The 20912-nt window shown below is 51.1% G+C and overlaps 1 protein-coding gene across 4 annotated transcripts in view; it reads left to right on the top strand.

The window, feature by feature from the left end:
- ralgapa2 (Ral GTPase activating protein catalytic subunit alpha 2) overlaps window positions 1-20912 on the top strand; it is a 168734-nt gene that overhangs the window by 91419 nt on the left and 56403 nt on the right. For all 4 annotated transcript variants that reach the window (XM_064331409.1, XM_064331427.1, XM_064331400.1 and 1 more), the window contains 11 exons: window positions 5504-5632; window positions 6302-6430; window positions 6923-6981; window positions 7827-7935; window positions 8542-8652; window positions 8765-8833; window positions 9205-9342; window positions 13311-13497; window positions 15472-16303; window positions 18134-18205; window positions 19361-19484. In XM_064331409.1, coding sequence (XP_064187479.1) covers window positions 5504-5632; window positions 6302-6430; window positions 6923-6981; window positions 7827-7935; window positions 8542-8652; window positions 8765-8833; window positions 9205-9342; window positions 13311-13497; window positions 15472-16303; window positions 18134-18205; window positions 19361-19484 — 1959 coding nt within the window. The remainder of the gene's footprint in view (window positions 1-5503; window positions 5633-6301; window positions 6431-6922; window positions 6982-7826; window positions 7936-8541; window positions 8653-8764; window positions 8834-9204; window positions 9343-13310; window positions 13498-15471; window positions 16304-18133; window positions 18206-19360; window positions 19485-20912) is intronic.

Here is a 20912-nt window from a genome sequence, read left to right as displayed (position 1 = left end):
GCTGTAGCAGGGGCAGTTAACTGTAGTGTAATGGGGCCCTCAATGCCTCTGAAATCTGCTTGTCTCAGAATAGCCGCAGGTTGAACTGAACGGATTTGAACCGAATTGGATTTAGTTCATTTCAAGCGGCTTGTCAGAATGCCTCCACGACGCCGATCGATTGTCCGGCTCTCGCTGCGTGCGCGCGATTAATTAACGAGCCGCGCCTGTGGCGTGCGTCCGCGGAGAAACGTTGGCGGACGCGGGCCCGGCGTCGCGGCGAACGCCAGGGGTTTCCTCGGAGGAACAGCGTCCCGCTCCGCGTTTCCGCCGCGAACGAACGCGGTCAGGCTGCTTCGTCGTAACCCGGAAAAGGCGGCGTGTGGGGTGGGGTTGGGGTGGAACACAGATTGGGCGGGAAGAGCTCGGGTGCCTGACGGACGAGGGAGGCGGGTTTTGGAGGCGGTGGCGGGGGCGCGGGCGTGTGCTGTGCCGCGGCTTCGCTCTTTCGCGCACTCGTTCGCTCATCCTTCCGTCGCCGTCGGCATCGGAACTCCGCGGCCGAAGCGTGGGGCTTTCACCCGAAAGTCGGCCGAGGCGGAGCGCGAGCGCGAGGGCGCGTTCTGAGAGGGCGACGGATCCGGGGGGGGAGGGGGGGCGACGCCGCTCACGGAGGCAGAGAGCTCCCCCTGCTGGCTGTGGCGTGGTAGCGACGTGCCCGTTGAGTCCCCTCTGCCAGCGTCTGAAAGGACAGGTGAAACCTATTCATTAAGCGTTAACACCCAGCGAGGTTCTGGGCCCCGGGCCCCGGCTGGCACACAGAGGCCCTCCACCTCCTGCGCCTCTGTGAAACGCCGGCCCCTCATGCCAAAACGAGGAGGCCAGGGGGTGGCATCTACTGTTCCAGATTTCTGCATGATCTGTGGAGGGGGGGAAGACCCTCAAAAACACTGCCTGTGAGATTTATTATTCAGGGGAAAGAGGTTAAAAACATTTATAAATAAAACATTTAAAACATTAAAAAGACTAACTGTGACCAATATTTGGCTTTAACTTTCACTAAGATTTCAGATTAACAGTTATGTGTATTTCACAGGCATTGTTTGGAAAATTCTGAAATAATTTAAACCAATGTGCCAAAATGAGCTTTTGAAGAGGAGTATAATGCTTGCGAAAAGCAAATTTAATAATTATTGTCAGTTGAATACACACCCTTGTTTGCCAGAATATTTTAATTGAAAAAAAAAGTGTTGGATTAAAATGTATTACACTCTCGGGGTCCTATATATGCCCTGTACAATCTCTTCGTAAATGCTACATTAGGCTACGTATCGTAATTACTTATCGTTCAATAAATGCTTGTAGCTTCTTATTGAGGCAGACCGCTTATGGAGTTGATTTGAGGCTGTAGCTTTGTCGACAGCCGCCGCTTGTTTCTAACAGTTGTCGTCCGCACAGCGTCGCTTGGAGTCGGGAAGTGTTGCCAGCCATGCTCTCGCGGCAGGTTCACATTAGTGCGTGCCCCTACCACCACCCCCGCAGCAACCCCCCCTCCTCCGCGCCCTCAGTTCTATCCTGTCTCTCTCCCCACTGTGAGCGAGAGGGCCGAACGGCGACAGATAAAAGGGTTTTACAGAGACAGGAAATAAGGGCCACGTCCCCGTCCGCGCATTCCCCTACCGCCAAGGTTACGCCATTGTTTCCTCCTTCGGATTGGAGCACCGTCGGCACCGCGGAAATAGAATAGCGTCAGTCATAAATCTAATGCGGGCGGTGGGGAGAGTAGCCTACACGCGTCCCAACAATGGCCCGGCGTTGCTCCTTTTGTGGCCGGGCGGCTATTCACGCCGGCGCTGAAAACCTCCGCGCTTTTGTTCGTCTTCAATGCGGCTCCAGTGCTTGTTTTGTGCCGGCGAACCGATTTTTCATTTATTTAATTTTTTTTTTTACTTTTTGTTTTTCGAGAGCTCTGCGAGGGCGCTGTCCGTTCAGCACCATGGCCGAGGCCGAGGGACTCGGTCGGACCGGGTATTTTATTCCTAGCTGTCGCTGAAATAGCGGTCGAAACATGACGGATATACAGCTAAACAAAAAAAAAAACACCTCTCTAGGTAGTTTTCCCGTTTAGCAATGCTACGATTGTGGAACTTATGCTATGTCGTGAACTTCTTCATTTGCACTTAATAAGGCTGAACAGTGCCCTTCATAATCATTTGTGATTCCTAACACAGTGATTCCAAACAGCTGACGGTGAACATGCCAGATTGCGCCGCTTTGCAGCACCATGTTTTTGCTGTATGTCAGCGTCTGTCTTAATAACCTGTCGCAAGTGTTCATGACGGGTTGTAATGCTGTTATGTGGCCCGATGTCACACCTGTGACTGCTAAAGCAGAGATGTCAACCTCTGAAGGATGGTATTATTCTATCATTCCCACATTTCTCCTGAAAGTAGTCACACAAGCATGTCCTTTATGTTTCCCCTCAGTACATGCTCAGATAAGAATGGTTTTTACTCTTTACAAATGGAGTTATTCAGGGTATTTCAATTTTGCCGGTATTACACACGAAGCTACGCTGTCTAAAAACACAAAATAAAAGCCATGCTCCCTAAGAAACTGAAAATGAATTTTAGCCTGGATTTTCAGCTTTTTTTTGAAGGGGTGTGGGTGCTTATCGATTTTGACGGGTTCAGGGTAGAGGCGTAGAAGGCGGAGAGGGGCGGAGGTGGGTGGGGGGGGCTTAAGCTTGCCTTTCAGATTGGCGTTAATGCGCCTTTTGTCGGCGGCGACGACGAGACCCTCTGCCAAAGCCGGCAAAGTGCGGGGGCCCTTCCCAACCCCCCCTACCCCACCCCCACCCCCCCCCCACCCCCCCCCCCACAATCTCCACACACAAATTTGGAATTGTGCGTCCGTACTTACCGCCACAATGGAAATGTTTTGCCAAGCCGCCACTTCCTTTAACATGCTCATTTTGTGCAATCATCCAGCAGTTTGCGGATGTTAATTACCACCGACTGTTCCTCACATTACGTTCCAAAGGTCAATTACAGCACAACGAGGGGCGGCGGCGGGGGGGGGAGGGGGTTGCAGGGGGGGTTCCGACCAAACGCTTTAAACCAATTTTCTATTTCTGCCACAGCGTGTTTTCTTTATTGCTTGTGTGTGTTTTTCTCTCTCTCTCTCTCTCTCTCTCTCTCTCGCTCTCTTTCTCTCTCTCCTTCTCTTTCTCTTTCTCTCTCTCTCTCTCTCCCCGCCCCCTTCCTTCCTTCCGTCGTCTGTTTAGAAAGCATTCAATTAAAGTGATTGATTTACCAGGTAGCGCGGCGCCGAGAGCGGCGGCTGTTTGCCGAAGCGTGCCGTGGGGGCGGGGGGGGGGTGCCGGGCCTCTGTTTGAGCTGCCTGATTTTACGCCGGCCCAGAGATGCGGGGACAGATGTTTCTGGGCTCCTCGCTTCACCTGTGTGTGCTCACTGGCACGTGCGCACACACACACACAGATGTCCGCACACACCCACACAGACATGCACACATACCCACCCACACACACAGACACGCATACACACACACACACCCACCCACACACACAGACACGCATACACACACACACACACACAGACATGCACACATACCCACCCACACACACACACACACCTTCAGATTAGCCTCAAGCCCTCTTCTGCAGTCCATCCCTTGCATTTGTGGTCATAAAAGCAGGAGGAACAATCTCGGTTTTCCGCCCAGACCATCACCACAGGATCTCCTGCACACAAGCCCACAACCGTAGCTCACCGGTTACCAGTTTTTTGCCTCATTATAACCGTTGACCAATTGAGTCGAACTCTACCAGTTTAAACCTCGGTTGAGTGCTAACACTTCGTACCACATTTACTGCCTCTAAGCAGGCCAGTTGTCTTTCTTTTTGGTACTGCTAAGGGAGGGGGCTTGCAGGTCCCTTTTGTGGTTAGCCTCTTGACACCACAGTGGTGAATGGGTCACGCTGGCCCGTTGGAGGACAGTAGCTAACGAGTGGGGCTGCCGGCGACGTTTCTCTCCGATGTAACGTGCCTGCGTCTGCCCAACCTTCCCCATCTCCAGCGCAAACCGCCCCACCGCCCCCGGGTTTCGAGTGAAGCAGAAGCCCCTCCCCCAAACCACCGGAGTCGGCGACCGATCGAGTGAAAACCCGAATCCTGAGAGGTGGAGATCTAGGTCGGGGGATGTTTCGATGTAAACGTTCTAGGTTAGCCCCGATGTAGCTCAGGCTTTGCATCGAAACAGCCTGGCTGTGTCCTACTCGGTTAGAAAACTTTCACTTTTGTCGACCGAATGTAGCGGGGGTTTTTTGAGTGAACGCCTCACCGATATTTCTACGAAAAAAATGTTCACCTGGAGAGACCGGACAGCCCCACCTGCCACAGGTGTGGGTGGAGCAGAGCAGGGCTTGGGTTCCGGGTGTGGTTACAGGTGCCCTTCCTGTAAATCAGAGCAGCAGAGAGTTGGGCACTTCCCCGCTCCAACTACCCCACCCCCCACCCCTCCCCCTTACAGCCTGTGGCCCATCTGCCAGCCCTCTCAGGACCTGTTTGCTTTTGGAGGGGGGTGGGGGGGGGGGTGTTTGTCGGACCGCCGTCTCCCCGCCGCTGTGAACGGGGGCCTGATTAAATATTAACCCGCTCCAGCGCGAGGGGGAGCCGCCGCCGCCATCGCCACCCTGCCTCCCCGCCTCCCCGCGCTACCGTACAGACGGGGAGCTTTATCGGCTCCCCCCGTCCGCCCTCCTTTAATCTTCCAGGAAAAAGCTCGGCTTTTTTTCCTCGCCACGGACCTTTGTTCAGCCCTGATATTTGCACTAGATTTTTTTTTTTTTTTTTTTTTTTTTTTAAACACGAGTCGTCGTGGATACGAGTCGTTTTTTGACGCTTCGCCTCCGAGCTGGCCGCGCGTCCGCGTGACGACATCCCGAGCGTATAAACGCGTAAATGATGGAACGCCAGGGCGTAACACCTCCTCTGTCCTTTTCAAAAGCATAATAAAGGCCTTTTTTTCCCCCTTCAGCGCTGTTAAGATACCAGTATAAGGTATAAGATATCAGTCTCTAAGTGTGTTCATATTAGCACACTGTCATTCAGTATGAAAACCTCCGATTGATTTGACCGCCTTGTATTTTATCATAGTATATACCTTTTGTTTATTACACTGTTTGTTTGTAGAGTGACTCAGACAGGTGCTCCCAAACTGTGGGGTCACCTGATTTGAGGATGGGGTCACCTGGATATTTAGGGGAAAATGTTTTTGAAAAAAAGTTTGGGAACCCCTGGACTAAGACATCATATGAACTGGCTACCTCTTACCTGCTCTTTAACTACCACACTACACTTCCCCGGAACAGGCGGTAGTACTGTATGTTGTATATTGCGGTGCAGTGTAATCTGTCCCTAGCGGTTGTAAGCCGCTTGGCTCTCCAGCGATGCTGTGTTAGCATGTGGCCGGAGTGTGTGAATGTGACTCCGTTTATTCCCAGGACGTCCTGAACACGGTGATCCGGCACTGCTCTCCGCGCTTCTTCTTCCTGGGGCTCCCGGGCTTCACCATGCTGGTGGGAGACTTCATCCAGGCAGCCGCGCGGGTGCTCAAATCGGACTCCCCCGAGGTGAGTTCGACGGGCCGCTCGCATGCCGTAACCACCCAAAAATCTCTCGCTCCCGACATTGGTCAAGCGATCCCATGCCTGTTGTGTTCGCCAGCAACCCTGAAAAACTTTCAGACCGCTCTCAGAGTGCTGCTTTTGGTTGTGGTTGCAGCACATACACAGTATATTTCTTGAGAAGGTGCATAGAGGGGCAACAAGATTGGTGCCAGGTCCTAAAGGATTGACTTATGACAGATACGTGTCAATTATTTCAAGAGAAGAATTGGACAGAGAAGGCTCAGAGGAGGTTTGACTGTAGTATTTAGAACAGATTAGTGAGGTGGAGTTCAGTGGCTGGTTCATGCTAAATTCTGTGAACCGAGCCAAATAGCTCAGGAGGAAATTGGATGAAAGCGCATTTCACACTGACAGCAGAAAGTGTCTCTTCACAGGGGAAGGGTTTTTAATGCATTGAATAAATTGGCAGGATTTGTAGCAGAGACAGAAGTGCTGGGGCCTTTCCAAATGGGACACTGTGATAAATTATCTCTGGGTCGTAGGCAGAGAGTCGAGGCGAGATGCCCTTCTTCATTTTAAATTTTTTTTCCCCGTGGCCTTCCATGTCCTGCTCTGGGGTTGGTGGAGGTCATGTTGCCGTGGTGACCAGCTCCTTAATTTGTCCTGTTCAAGGCACCCAGGGTTGAAGCCCAGACGATTCTGGGGTCGCTGGTCTGCTTCCCCAACCTGTACCTGCAGATGCCCCTACCGCAGTCCGCACCAGGAAGCACCGACATCAGCACAAGCAACGAGGGAGTTAAGGTGCGGAAACGGCTTTTAACCGATTTCAGCGCCATTAAAATTTGGCTTATTCACTGATGACCTCACACTTTCTCACTGACACACTCACTTTCTCTCACTCACTCACTGATATACTCACTCACTGTCTCTCACTCGCTGACAAACTCACTCTCACTCACTGACACACTCACTTACTTATTCATTTTCTCACTCTCTCACTCACACGCTTGTTTTCTCACTCTCACTCCCTCACTGACGCACTCACTTTCTCACCCTCAGTTCCTAACCCACTCACTCACCCACTCACTCACTTTATTGTTCACTCTCTCGCTTACTTCCTCACTCACCCACCCACCCTCTCACTCACTCAGTGTCACCGACTGAGCTCTCCTGCTGTACTGGCATTTTATCGCTAAAAAGTCACGCGGAGGTCAGCCGTCCCTCCGCTTGCCTGAGCGTAGGGCGTGCGCTGGACCAAGCGAGCTGTTGACGTCTCTGCTGTCGCTTCCGCAGGACTACCTGATCAACATCCTGCTCCTGACGGCGCGGAGCGAGCCGTGCGAGAGAGCCAGGTACGACGATTGCAGCGTCGCCGAACAAAATGTAGACTGCCGCACTCTCGAGCTTCGACGCGTAGCGTGTGTTGTTATCGTCTAAAATGTTAACGTGCGAATGTCCGGGTTTGCTCGCGGTACGTATCCAGGAGAATTGGTTATCGCGATCCGTGGTGACAGACGGTGGGAATGTACAAATATGATATGAATCATCCTCTCATCGGTTTTTGGGGCGTGATCTTCCACTGCATAGGTGGTTTTGCGCAGTGTTATAAAAATGGAAGTAAGCATTGCTATTATCGTCCATGACAGTATTTCCATACCAGGCGACATTCCTGTTATTCCCAGATTCATCCTTATTTTAATCACTTCTTCCACCACGCTCCTGTTTTATCATTTCTTCTGCTGCACTTCTATATATACGCTGATATTAAAACACGCACACGCACGTACATACTCAGATCAACAACAGGTGTATATTGTTTAGTATTTTCAAACTAATTTTAAGTATCATTGAAGTATTTGTGTTGTGGTTTTTTCTGTAATTCACGTAATTCATAGTAATGTGTTCTGTGGATAATAATTGGAATGTAATCCCCCGACAACGAATGTATTGCTGCCACCTCCTCCCAAACCCACGGAAAATCTCCCTGATTTTCACTACACACCTCATTGCAGCATTCAGGGGTCATGGAAACCGACATACGACGAGCCAAAAAAAAAAGAATGTATCCGGTGTCTTGTGAGAAACTAATGTCGACCTTGTTGTACAGTATGTTGTATCCCTTCTTATACGTTGTATCCCTTATTGTATTTTTGTATTCATTCCATGCCCTGAATCTGTGCATTCTGATCCCCCGCAGGTGCATCGCCATATGCAGTCTCGGGGTGTGGATCTGCGAGGAACTGGTTCAGCAGACGCACCACTCCCGATTGAGGGAGGCCATAAACATCCTCGGTGTTACACTAAAGGCGAGCATTCGTTATATAGAATAGTTACAATACATAAAACAACGAGAAACCACATCGCTTATGTTATACAAACCTTGTGCACTTGTTTCTGTCTGAGTGATATATACAGGGAAGCCTGTGATGCATGTTAATTAATATTCACAGCCTCCAGTTCATGTCGCCCCCGAATCCCGCCACCGTCCCTCTCCTTCCCAGTATCCCTTTGGGCACCTGTGCACTGTTGCCAACTTGCCGACTTTGTTGCTAGATTTAGCGACTTTTCGGACCTCTTTAGTGACTCCATTTTAAAAAAGAGCCTAGAGGCAAATCTAGCGACATGTATCAAATATAAACCCGTAATATTAAAATAAAATATTCTGTTCTATTCTGTTCTGTTTTAGCCATCTAGACATCTCCCTCCTTTTTGTAACACAGGTTTTCATATGCAAATGAGCATGTGATGACATCACAAATATGCAAATTGATGTATGACATCATTTTGCAACTTCTACCAACTTTTTGAGCATGCTTTAGCGACTTCTAGCAACTTTTTTTAGTATGCTTCTACTACTTTCCTTGGGAAACTGTTGCCGACCGTGGCTGTCTGTCCCTCGCTCCGCCCTGCAGTTCGGGAACAAGCTGGTGGCGCAGACGGCCTGCGACGTCTTCCAGCTGCTCATCTGCCACTGGCGCCACCTCCAGAAGACCGACCGCTCGCTCCCCAAGAAGATCACCGAGGTAACGGTGGGCGGCGGGAAAACGGCGCCGCGGTCTGAACCAGTCTGAACCCCGAGGCGCGACCGCAACTCGTTTAATCGACCTTTTCTCTCTCTCTGTCCCCCCTTTGCAGATTTTCATAGCCACCATCACGTTCCTGCTGCCCAGCGCGGAGCACTCGACGGTGGAGGCCGATAAGAAGGTAGGGACGGACGATCGCATGCCTGTTAATTAATTAATTCATATATTTTATTTACACGAATATGCTCAGTTCGTCTGGGTGAACTTTGTTTCTGGGAATTTTCTTCTTCTAAAATCTTCAAAGAGTGATGTTTTTCTCACAAGCTGGTTGCACTGCATTACGCAATGCATTGAATTAACGTAATATGAAGTATATCTATATATGTTTATTTTATTATATTTCATCTCAGGAATAATGCCATCACCAACCCTTGTTTAGAGTAGACATAGCGGGCCCTGCTTCATTCACTGGCCTAGACGCTGGCGAATTGGTTTTGCGTTTTGATTATGTGGTGACGCGTCGGCCATTTTGTATCCCTTTGTCAATCTCAGCTGATAGTGTCCCTGCTCCTCTGCGCGCTGGACTGGTGCATGGCCCTCCCGCTGAGCACTCTCCTGGAGCCCGTGACCATGCCCGTACTAGATGACCCCTCATCCCACAAGGCCCCTCTTCTGGACTACATTTACAGGGTGAGTACCGCAGGGAGTCGTGGGAAATGTAGTCACCTGACCTCGATTTACACCTTCAGCAATAAAGTAAATCTGGTGCATTAAGTCGTCAGTAATGTTCACGCGATTGCGCTCGGGCCTTCTTCTTTCACCCTTCTTTTTTTCTGTCCAAAGGGTTCTGAGCCTGTATTAATCCGCCCAAACTAAATGGAGGGCCAGAGCCTGAATGAAAAATAATTGGGCATTAGTCATCAGTTGCCGGGCAGATGCGGTCAGGAAAGAGGCAGCTTTTGGCATGTCAGCTGAGGGGGGTGGGGGGGAGAAAAATGTCCAAATTATTGAAATGCGCCATCGTCCGCTTGATAAGCTGTGGTGTTTATTAAAGCTGCTCCCGGAGCTGAAACAGGGCCCTCCTTCTCATGGGTAAACTGGCAGCTGGCTCTGGGGAAATCCATCATTGGTTTTCCTAAAGCCGCTCCTGTCAATACTTTAGAGGGTCATTGGGCACATAGGAACCGTGGACGTTGGTGGAAATCCCGTTGCGAAGTTCAGGTTTTTGATGCTTCTGTACATTTCGTTTCTCCCGAAATGACAAGGCCGGTGGGAAAAAAAGGAAACAAGCACGTATACGACACAGTCGCAGTTCAGTCACGACCAGTTCTTTCACAAACGCGGTCTGCATTCGGATATTACAGGGCCACCCCCGTTAGGTATGTAGATGTAATCTGCTGCTGGGTCGCCGAGTACGTGCGTGATTAAAAACCTGTTGTCTGTCTTCATGAATATACAAGGTGAACATCTCGGTATTCATGAAGCAGATGGCGTTGGTTCCTCGCGTCACGCGTGGCGTTTGCTGAACCTGTGCGGGGATGAGGCGATTTAATCGGAACTCGGTCCAGGCGATGAAAACCACAAACAAAATCAGTGGTTTTTGTGGTTCTCATCGAGCCGTTCGCATTAGATCTGATCACCGAAAGGCTTTAGGATTTTCAGAACGTGGAGAGTGAGGTAAGGGAAACTGACATCACGATTTGCTTTGCTCAAAAAAGGGACACGTCCCACCACTTAACGGATGTTCCCTGCCCAGGGAAAAAGTCATTCAAGTGAACAGCCAGTGCGGAGAACGTTCCGGATCAAATAACAATCCTCACACACCTCAGTGGATTAGCTGCGGGACCCAGACTGGTATAAATTGAAATAAATGACTGTACTTCCTGGATCCGAGACATTAGGCATTTCAGCCTTCTGCTTTGGCTCTGGTGAGACCTAAGCTCTTAATGCACAGAAGGAAGCCGAGCAAGACATGGACGTTGAATAACGACGGCTATGGAGGATGAAGGGACGAATACCTAAAACGACAGCTTTGCTTTTCCGCCTTAACAAGTCACTTTTTTTAACTCTGTGGTTTTGCCTGTTCACACACTCCCGAATGTAACTTTCTTTTGACTTCGAATAAAGGTTTTTTTTAAAAAAAAAACAGAAAAAGGACGCGTGCACTCTTGTGCCTGGCTCTCCATCTGCCCCCGTACCCCCTGCACCGGGAACTGGCAGCTGCAGCCCGGCCCCCCCGCGGCGCGCCTCGGCCTCGGCCTCGCTTTCGCTGCTGCCGCCCGCAGCCTTCGTCGGCGACCGTTGCTACGCAAGCCGCGGGCGCTCGGTCGGCGGACGGCAAAAGCGAAGCGCTCGGGCTAACGTCGTAGCAGCTGGCTCGTTCCGTAAATAAACGGTGCTTAAGCACATCTTTGAAAGAGGCCGTCCGCCCGTAATGGCCCCAGTGTGGCCGCCACTCCCAGCGCCGCGGGTGCAGAGCCGGAGCGTGCGCTGAATAGGATTAGCGCTTCATTTGCATGGCGGTAACTTCCACAATGGCTCTGCAAAGTGAGCCCGTGCCGCGTGCGACAATAGCCGCCATTTCTCAGCGCACACGTTTTAAACCGTTCTTTTTTTGTGAAGGGCAGCCCAACAGTAATACTGCGTTGAATACGTTCGGTTATGTAGATATCCCACCATGTTTAGTTTCAACGAATTTTTTATTTTTGAATTTAAATTTTTATAAGCAGCTTCGATCGACCGCTCTTTGTCGGTTTGTCCCAGGTCTGTTTGTCACCCGGGACCGATGACGTCAGGAATTGCGGAGCGGTGTAGCGTGGGTATTTTCTCTCCCCTTGTTTGCCTTCGCCATGGCGCCGAAACGCTCTTCCACTCCGCCTCGTAATTACAGCGGGTGCCCTCCGGGGGAGGTACGTGACAGGGTACACCCTGTACCGTCTCACGGGGCGCGCGCGCAGGGGGGTGGTGGTTGAGGGGGGGGGGGGGGGAGGACTTCTGTCGACATGCTCCTTGTTTGTGAAGAGATGAACTTTACATAGCTCAGCTGCTTGTAAGCATGTGTGCCTTCCCACCCGCCTCCCCCACCCCCACCCGGACCGGCTGCCGCGGTAACGGCGGCTCCAGCCTACGCACCGGGGAGCGCCGAGCTTTAATGAAGCCCGGGAGGAGGAGGAGGAGGAGGAGGACGCGGCCAGGTAGGCGACAGGAAACAGGGCGTTGAGCGACGAGAGGACTCCCGCCGCCCCCGGGCTTGTTTTGGGAGTCGGAAAAGCCTAGTAAACAAAACACGCTCACCGTTCGATATCGTAACTCTTTCTTCGGTTCGCGATGTAGCGTCTCGTAATCTTGCACATAATTCTCCTCAATTATTAATCCTCTTGCAGTATTGCTGAACTATCTATGATGTCCCTGCCCAGGTCGCTATCGTAAAAAAATTTATTTCATCTCGTGTTTGATGAGCCTCAATGAAGGTTAAACAAATCAAAACCTCTTCCGTTTTGTACCTAAAGTACGACGCTTAATGCACTTCCTATATCGGCTCTGTATAAGTGATGGTAGCAGCAAAGGTTTCCACCGCAATAGTAGTTGTAAAAATGCAAAGCCGACATGCATTTTATTCCGAAACTGACAATCGTCTTTCTCTCTTGCGTACGATTTCAAGGCTGAACATCAACGCATTTCAACGCAATCAAGCGGCGGCTAATTGTTGCCATGTCGATGGTGTTTGAAAACATCGGCTGCGGAGCTCGGGAATAGCGAGGTCTAATTATAATAATCTCTTTACGCTCGGGAGAGGGTGTCTCGAGGAGCGTTGAACTGGAATTTGGCGCCTTTTACGAGACGTAGCTGTACACTTAGAATTTCAGATGAGGCACACTTAAAAGGTAAGTCGTTGAAGAAAAAAAAAAACGCACAGAAAATTGACCCCATGCATTTATGCTGAGTTTTGTAAGGTATACGCTTAGCAATAACTGTCAATCAAGATATGATATTCTACTGGTACATAGAAGCTTGAGATCAGAGAAGTAATGCAGTTAGCCTCTGGTAAGAGTTTGTGTACTCATTTCTGGGCCTATTGGAAAGTGTGGATTGGTTTTTTAGGTACAAATTGGTGTGATTTTGTTTAAGATGAGACAATGTTGACTGTAAGAGTCCAGAACCTTCTATTTTCTTCAGGATTTTCAGGAAAGCAAACATTATTTATATATAATTTGGCATGATGATGTTTTTTTTGTGGAATTAAAGACCTCTCTTCAATCACTTTTATTCCCTAACTTGTTAAAGTGCTCTTTAAGCGACAAGATAAGATGTATATTTACTTATAATGGAGAGGAATGCTGATATTCATATGTTCATGTTTGTACATTAGTACATGCACTGTTGAATAACCACTGCATTGCAGCCTATAATGGGTGTTGAACAGATGTGTCAAATGTTTACAGTTTTATCAGATGGGAACCCCGAGCCTTGAGACGACAATTTCCCAAGGGTTCTCGAATGTGGAAATTTCGTAGTGGGGACTGTGGATTGTACTCAGTTAACCTCATCCGCCCCCCCACCCCCCCTACATGATGTAACATTGATTAACCCCTGCTGGCTCCTCCCCCCTGGTGCCTGTAACCTCGTTAAAGTGTGTGTGTGTGTGTGTGTGTCCCCAGGTGCTGCACTGCTGCGTCTCCGGCTCCAACCTCCACACCCAGCAGAGCCACTACCTCCTCAGCCTGCCCGACCTGGCCGCCAGCGACTACGAGCCCTTCCTCACCCTGGGCAACGTCAGGAGCTCCGAGCCGCCGCCGCCGCCCCACTCCGCCGCCGAGTTCGGCAACCTGCTCACCGTGGCCGAGGGTAGGCGGACCCCCCCCTCCGGTCCCGACGGCCGCGAGGTCCCTCCTTTAAAAATCCGAGTCGCCCCCCGTACGGCGAACGGAACCGGGCCATGGCGGCACGGCGGTCGATCGAGGACAGAACGGCGGGTCGCCCCCCCCCGGAAACGGACCGGGGGGGCGAGCCGAGCGAGAACGGGCACGTCCGCTCCCGGGACGCGAATTCCAGGGAGCCTCTTTCTTGGCGCCGGAATAAACCGGTTTCCTTCGTGCGCCCGGTGATGGCTCACGCTACCTCGGAACCCGCCTCCCCCGAGCCGTCCCCGCCCCCGTCCCCGTCCCACCGACGGCCTCTCCGAGACACGGAGAACAAAATGTCACACCCCAGCGTAACCCCCCTTCCCCTTCCCCCCTCTTTATTTTCCAAAATGCGTGTTGCGGCGGCATTACCGCATCTTCACCATTCTGTCATCCCCTGGAGCCACAAAACGAGACGCTGGCTCTGTTTCCGCATGGCGGAAAGCGAAGAGCGAATCCCTCAAGAAGGGTTTCGGCATTCGAAAATTAAAACCTCTTTCGGTTATGAGGTGGGGGGGGGGGATGCGTTTGTGTGTGCGCGTGTGTGTGTGTGTGTGTGTGTGGGGTGGGGGGTGGGTTGGGGGTGGTTGAGGGAGGGGTGGGGGGCCTGACAGAAAAACTAATGACGAGCAAACAGCGGCTAATGCACGTAATGCGCTTCCTGAGGTCGGTATTGATTAAGGAGCTTCAAAGCCCGAATGCGCGCCTAAAAGCGGGCGGGCGAGCGAGCGAGCGAGCTCAGCCCCCCGATCAGATCGCCCGCACTTTGATGGCCGCGGCCGGGGCGCTGATGGCAGTGTCACAATGCGGAGCACTTTGTTTCGTTTTCTTTTTTCTTCGTCCCCTTTGTGCTCTTAATAAGGAATGAAAGGAGATATGCCTTCGGGCCTGAATAGTCATAGAAGCATTTACATAACTCATAATTCAACATCAAGGTAAATAGATACCCATTCACGGCATTACGGAGGCGAGGCTCTCATTATCTTAGTAGCGGGAATCTTTTCACCATTGTAGTTGAATGGCCTTTTTCAAATTTGTCTTCGGTGATTAGGTGCCATATGCAACGTGAGAGCATGCTAAACTATCGCGGGCTAGGAGCGGTGGAGGGGAGGCGGGGGGGGGGGGTGTAATATGAAAAAAGAAAAGCTTTTAGCAATTACGACTGAGAGCCGTGTCTATTCTGCTATTATGAAAGAGCGGAGTGGGGGAAGTGGTTCTTGTCAGAGTCAGGGAGCTCGGAGATGGCCCTTAAGTAATCTGCAGAAGCTTCTCCAACTTAGCCGAAAGTACAGCTCGTGTCCCTTTTCCAAAGCGCGCGTTGCAGGGTTTGCGCAGAGGCCCGGGGTGATGTGCGGGCCCAACACAGGGGGGGGGGGGGGTTTGGAGAGTGCGTAAGGGCGGCTGTTCCGGCTGACCGCGGAGACGTGCTTTTTTAATTGGCTGTCGTGTAGGGCTCCCACGCTCTTCGTAAGTCCTCCTGAAGAAAAGTCTCCCAAGTTCGGAGGAAAATGAAACCGAGGACTTTGCGAGTTCCTGAAAGCGACCACGTTTTGACAAACGTGCGCTAAAGCTATCGAGATGTTTCGTGTTTGTGTTTCGTCAGAACCGTGCCTTCAGAACCGATCGTCCACGTTCTGCTCTAAACGTTTGGGGACTGGATTTCTAGTTCTCATTATTTCATTATTCTGATCTGGTAATGACACAGAATGACTCTTCTAGAATATCGAGACTGTTTTATTAAGTGTTTTATTGAATATTAGCCACAGTTGGGATGTAGCCCGATGTACATTTTCATGTATTCATGTATCCAAAATGGCGATTGGAACCTTGATGGCATAGGCTAGAAGGGAACCTTGCGAGCTGTTGCAGGTTGTGATGTTGCTGACGGCAACCATCTCCCTCTTTTTCGCCACTCTAGAGAAGAAGAGGCGGAGCATGGAGCTGATCCCGCTGACCGCCCGGATGGTGATGACGCACCTGGTGAACCACCTGGGTCACCACCCGCTCAGCGGCGGCCCCGCCCTCCTGCACAGCCTGGTCAACGAGAACCACGACAACCTGTACGTGGAGTCGTCGGAGCTGTCCTCGGAGGTCTTCAGGAGCCCCAACCTGCAGCTCTTCGTCTTCAACGACAGCACGCTGGTGTCCTTCCTGCAGATCCCGCCCCTCGGCGAGCCCCCCGGCGAGCCCCCCGCCGGGCCCTGCCCGGGGACGGCCGCCCTGCCCGAGGTGAGGGTGATCGTGCGGGACATCTCGGGGAAGTACTCCTGGGACGGCGGGGTCCTGTACCGCCCCCCGGAGGGCGAGGCGTCGCGCCGCGGACCCGCCGTCGCCGCGGGAACGCTCGACGCCTCCTCGAGCCCCCGCGTCCCGGACGAGACCGCCGCTCCCCGCCCCGGGGGCGGCCCCGCGGACGCCGAGGAGGACGAGGAGGAGGAGGAGGAGGACGTCCTGGACCGGCTGCTGGAGAGCCTGGGCCAGAGCAGCCCCGAGTGCCTCCCCCAGCCCCGCCTCCGGCTCAACCAGCCCGCCCCCTCGCCCTTCGGCATGAACCCCGAGCAGGAGGCCGCCATCACCGAGGCCGTGCTTCGCCAGACCCTGCTGGAGGAGGAGCACGCCCGCCGCTGGTGCGGCACCCCCGGGGCCCGCGCCGCCCCCCAGCTGGAGCCCGCGCCCCAGGACCCCAGCGCGCCCTTCTACTTCTGCAGGCTGCTGCTCAACGACCTGGGCATGAACTCGTGGGACCGCAGGTGAGGAGGCGGCGAGGGAGAGGCAGGCCGGGCCTGCGGACGCGGGCCTGTAGGGAGCCGGCCGACCGTGCGCCTTCGCCTAGTCACCACCGCCGTTTACCGCAGGCTTTATCGTACCCGATCCTGTCGGGCTAACCGGTAGAATAGATACATGAGACGTGATGGAAACTGTTCGGGAAGGTCACTGTGCATTGCTATTCAGTAAGATCATGACGCAATGCTATTCAGTAAGGTCACTGTGCATTGCTATTCAGTAAGATCATGACGCAATGCTATTCAGTAAGGTCACTGTGCATTGCTATTCAGTAAGATCATGACGCAATGCTATTCAGTAAGGTCACTGCACGCGTCAGTAAGACAACACGTGCTATTCAGGAAGGCACTGGTCGCTGTTCAGAGATCACCACAGTGCTATCGTAGGTCACTGCGCATTGCTTTCATAGTCATGAGCATGCTATCAGTACGGTCACTGTCAGTGCTATTCAGTAAGATCATGACGCAATGCTAATTCAGTAGGACGCATCCTGTCAGTAGATCACTACACATCATTCCCGTAAGGTCACTGTGCATGCTTTCGTAAGATCCTGACGCAATGCTATTCAGTAAGGTCACTGTGCATCGCTGTTCGGTAAGATCACTACGCAATGCTGTTCAGTAAGGTCACTGCGTCTCTGTTCAGTAAGATCACTACACAGTGCTATTCAGTAAGGTCACTGTGCATTGCTATTCAATAAATTCACTGTGAATTCCAATTCAATAAGGTCACTGCATTGCAATTCAATAAGGTCATTGTGCATTGCTATTCAGTAAGGTCACTGTGCATCACTATTCAATAAGATCACTACGCAGTGCTGTTCAGTAAGATCACTATGCATCACTATTCGGTAAGGTCACTGTGCATTGCTATTCAGATCACTGTGGATGAAAAGCCTGTTTCATGCATTATTATTTTTCCTTTGGTACCACAATATTAAAATGACTATGTCTGTTCAGATAGTGGCTGAAGTAGACCCACCTTCAGCGACGGGCTGGAATTGCAGGGCAGATTTTTGTGACATGTTTCAGGCTCTCCGCTGGCCTCAGTCCGGCATGCGGAGCTCTGCATCGTGATGCTCTCACGTGAAGTGGAGCCCTTTGTGGAATGCTTCTGCGTCCGCGGCTTTGATCTCTGATCAATCGTTTGCTGGTCTCCGCGTACCGCCGCGTACCCTTTTTAAACTGCGTCACATTTTCTGCGTGCGCGCGTGTGTGTGTGTGTGTGTTTATGTGCATTCAAGTGTGTGCACATTTGTGTGTGGGCATTTGTGTGTGTGTGTGTGTGTGTGTTTGGTGCGTGTGTGTGTGTGCACATGTGCATTTGGGTGTGTGTGTGTGTGCTTCTGTGTATCTGTGTGTCTGTGTGGTGAGTGTGTGTGCATGTATGTCTGTGACTATGTGCATTTGTGTGTGTGTGTGCATCTGTGTATATGAAAGTGTGTGTGTGCGTGTGTGCATATGTGCATTTGGGTCTGTGTGTGTGTGTGCATTTGTGTATCTGTGTGTCTGTATGTCTGTGTGGTGTGTGTCTGTATGTGCATCTGTTGTGTGTGTGCGTGTGTGTATGTGAAAGCATGTGTGGTGTGTGCGTGTGGGGGTTTGTGTACATATGCATATGTGCATCTGTGTATGTGAAAGTGTGTGTGTGATGCGTGTGTGTGTTTGATGCACGCGCGCGTGTGTGCACATGTGCATTTGGGTGTGTGTGTGTGTGCATCTGTGTGTATGTGATCTGGGCTACATGCAGTCAGTTTCTCAGTTTTTTTTTCCCCCCTCTTTCTTCTTCTCCACCAGGAAAAACTTTCACCTCCTGAAGAAGAACTCGAAGCTCTTGAGAGAAATTAAGAATTTGGATTCGAGGCAGTGGTGAGTCCTGCCGTCGCCTCGCGCGAAACGCAGGGCCTCTAATGAGATTGAAAGGCCTCCTTCTCTCCAGATGTGATTCGTTTATTTAAAAAAAAAAAAACAGAAGAAAAAGAATCGCCCCGCGTCTGCCTTTTTTTTTTTTTTTCGATCCGGGGCCGTAACGACATCCATTATGAAACGCCAGCCACCTCCGTTTTTCGGACCGGGGTCGCCCGCTCTTAATGAAAGACCGCGGCTAAATCTTTTTAAAGGGCCGGGCACGCGCGCCTCTTAGCGCCCCGCTAAAAGCCCGCTAGCCTGCGCTAATCCGCCTCTCCCTCTCTGTGGCCCGATCGCAGCCCCGCGCCGTTAGCCGCGTGCCGTTAGCCGCGCGCCGTTAGCCCCGCGCCGTTAGCCGCGCGCCGCGGCAGGCCGATCGATAGGCACTCCGAGCTAATTACCGGGGCCTTGTTAAAGAACACCCGGAGGACCGCCCCGACGCATGGCATAGCCCCCCCACCCCCCCCCCGCCACCCCCCGGGGCGCCGCGCGCGGAACACCTCGGGTTGGCCCCGGCGGCGAGCGCTTCCTTGGCGACGGAGGAAGGCAGGCGGAGTCTCTGAAGGGGGTAAAACGATTGCTGCTCGCCGGGAGATTTGTCACAAACGGATAAGGATGCGCGCCTCGACGCCGCGGCAGGAAAAGGCGGTTAAATTGCATTTTAAGCGCTCGGAAGCTTTACTTTACATTACATTACATTACAGGCATTTAGCAGACGCTCTTATCCAGAGCGACTTACACAACTTTTTACATTGTATCCATTATAAGCGGATATATATAGCATTGAGGTTAGTACCTTGCTCAGTACACTGGCAGTGATCCTTACCGGAATCAACCTACTTTGGTTAAGCCAGTTCCTTACCACTGGCAACTGCACTTACCTTGCAAATCGTTTATTCTTTGGCCTGTGTTATTCCAGCGCAATCACAGCCATTTTGAGTTTTGACATCTGTTCTGATCGGCCCACCCTTGGAGCGAACAGATATTTCCCATCATGCTCCCTGCCCCCCCCCCCAGGCAGAGGCCGTCAGACCAGCGTAGGGGCGACGGGCGGAAGCGGCGCGGCTGCGGGAATGTCGTCGTGACGATGCTGGTGTGCGCTCCTTTGTCTTGCAGCAGGGAGACGCACAAGATCGCGGTGTTCTACATCGGGGAGGGGCAGGAGGACAAGTGCTCCATACTGTCCAACACCGAGGGGAGCCAGGCCTACGAGGACTTTGTGTCTGGACTGGGCTGGGAGGTACAAATAAATAACATAAGCACATGGGTACACACATACACACACACGCACACACATACTTACAAATACACACACTCATGAACACACACGCACATGCTCACACACTCGCACACCCGCATACACACACACACACATACACACACACACATGTACTGGCCCAAGCCTTTTTGTGACACTATGTAGAAGGCTCCACCTCCCAGGGCAAACCAAAGTACCCACCCACCCCCCAACACTTATTTTGGCACCATTTGGCTTACAAGTCTTCTGCATTAACCATCAAATAAAGACCACAACATAGTATTGTAGTTTCAAAAAACAAGTTTGTTTGAAAGGTTAGAAAGGTTAATGGTTAACAGCTTAACAAGTTGTTAAAAGGTCAGTAGCTAAGCACAACATATTGGCAGTGCTTACAGCGCTCCTAAGTGCATTGGAGCTGAAAGGGGGAAGGAAATCGCTTAACACACCATATGAAAAGAAGGAGGGAGGGCTAACTTGTCTATGAGAGCCAGGCTGAGAGTTTGCTAGCTGATTAGCTTGCTTGGTTACACTCTAGCAAGCTGACAGCTGTTATTCTTCTGGCCAAATGTAGCAGTCTACAAACTCATATTATTCTGCCAAATAAATGTAGGTATATTTAATGCACATTATTTAAATGATGTAGCTTCTTCTAGGGCTCCAGTTTCATCTTAGAGCTTTTTCTTCTTTCTCTGTGTGATGTGTAAGCTAGCTTACGAAAGCTAATTGGTAACACCAGTGCTGTGTAACGGTACAGTGTAATTAATACCATTAACACACACACGCAAACACTCTAACATGGAAGGAAGTACTGACTCAGGTAGGCATTGGAGGCTTAGTGTTGAACAAGGAGTAAATAAATTCATTTGCACATCAGCAAAATAGCACAATAGAAGTACACATGAAGGGAAGATGCTTCTGCACATGCAAAAAGTCTGAACAACGCCCTCTATGGATAGAGGACCACATAACACTATTTGCAATCTCATTTTTTCAGGATAAATCACCTGTCAGTCAGATCATTGGATGAAAGCAGACACAGGAATCGCATTGTTGAGAAAGCGTTCAAATCAAATCAATTACTTGTTTAAATATGGTGGTTGGCTGTCCTGTCACATTTGTCACGGATTACTGGTGCAGTTTGGCATTTTAAGTCAAGCAGTACAGCTGGTATCAAATTACACCCCTCAATTATGGCACCATGTGGGAAATTCAGCAGGCAGAAAGACTCACAACACATTAACCTTTAGAGATGTTTGTTATTTATGGAAATGCATTCGAAGCAGTGCAGTCGAGCGATGCTGTGTTTGAAATTTATCAAGAGTTTTGGATCTTGAATAAATATGGTAGCAAATGAAAGTAAGCAAGTGGCCCATTAGCTAAATTTCTATAGGAGAGCTTATAGACTTATAG

This window comes from Anguilla rostrata, chromosome 1 (assembly GCF_018555375.3).
Source record: "Anguilla rostrata isolate EN2019 chromosome 1, ASM1855537v3, whole genome shotgun sequence".
Classification (NCBI taxonomy): domain Eukaryota; kingdom Metazoa; phylum Chordata; class Actinopteri; order Anguilliformes; family Anguillidae; genus Anguilla; species Anguilla rostrata.
The sequence above is the reverse complement of the archived record's forward strand: the minus strand, read 5'-3'. Positions and strand labels throughout refer to the sequence as shown.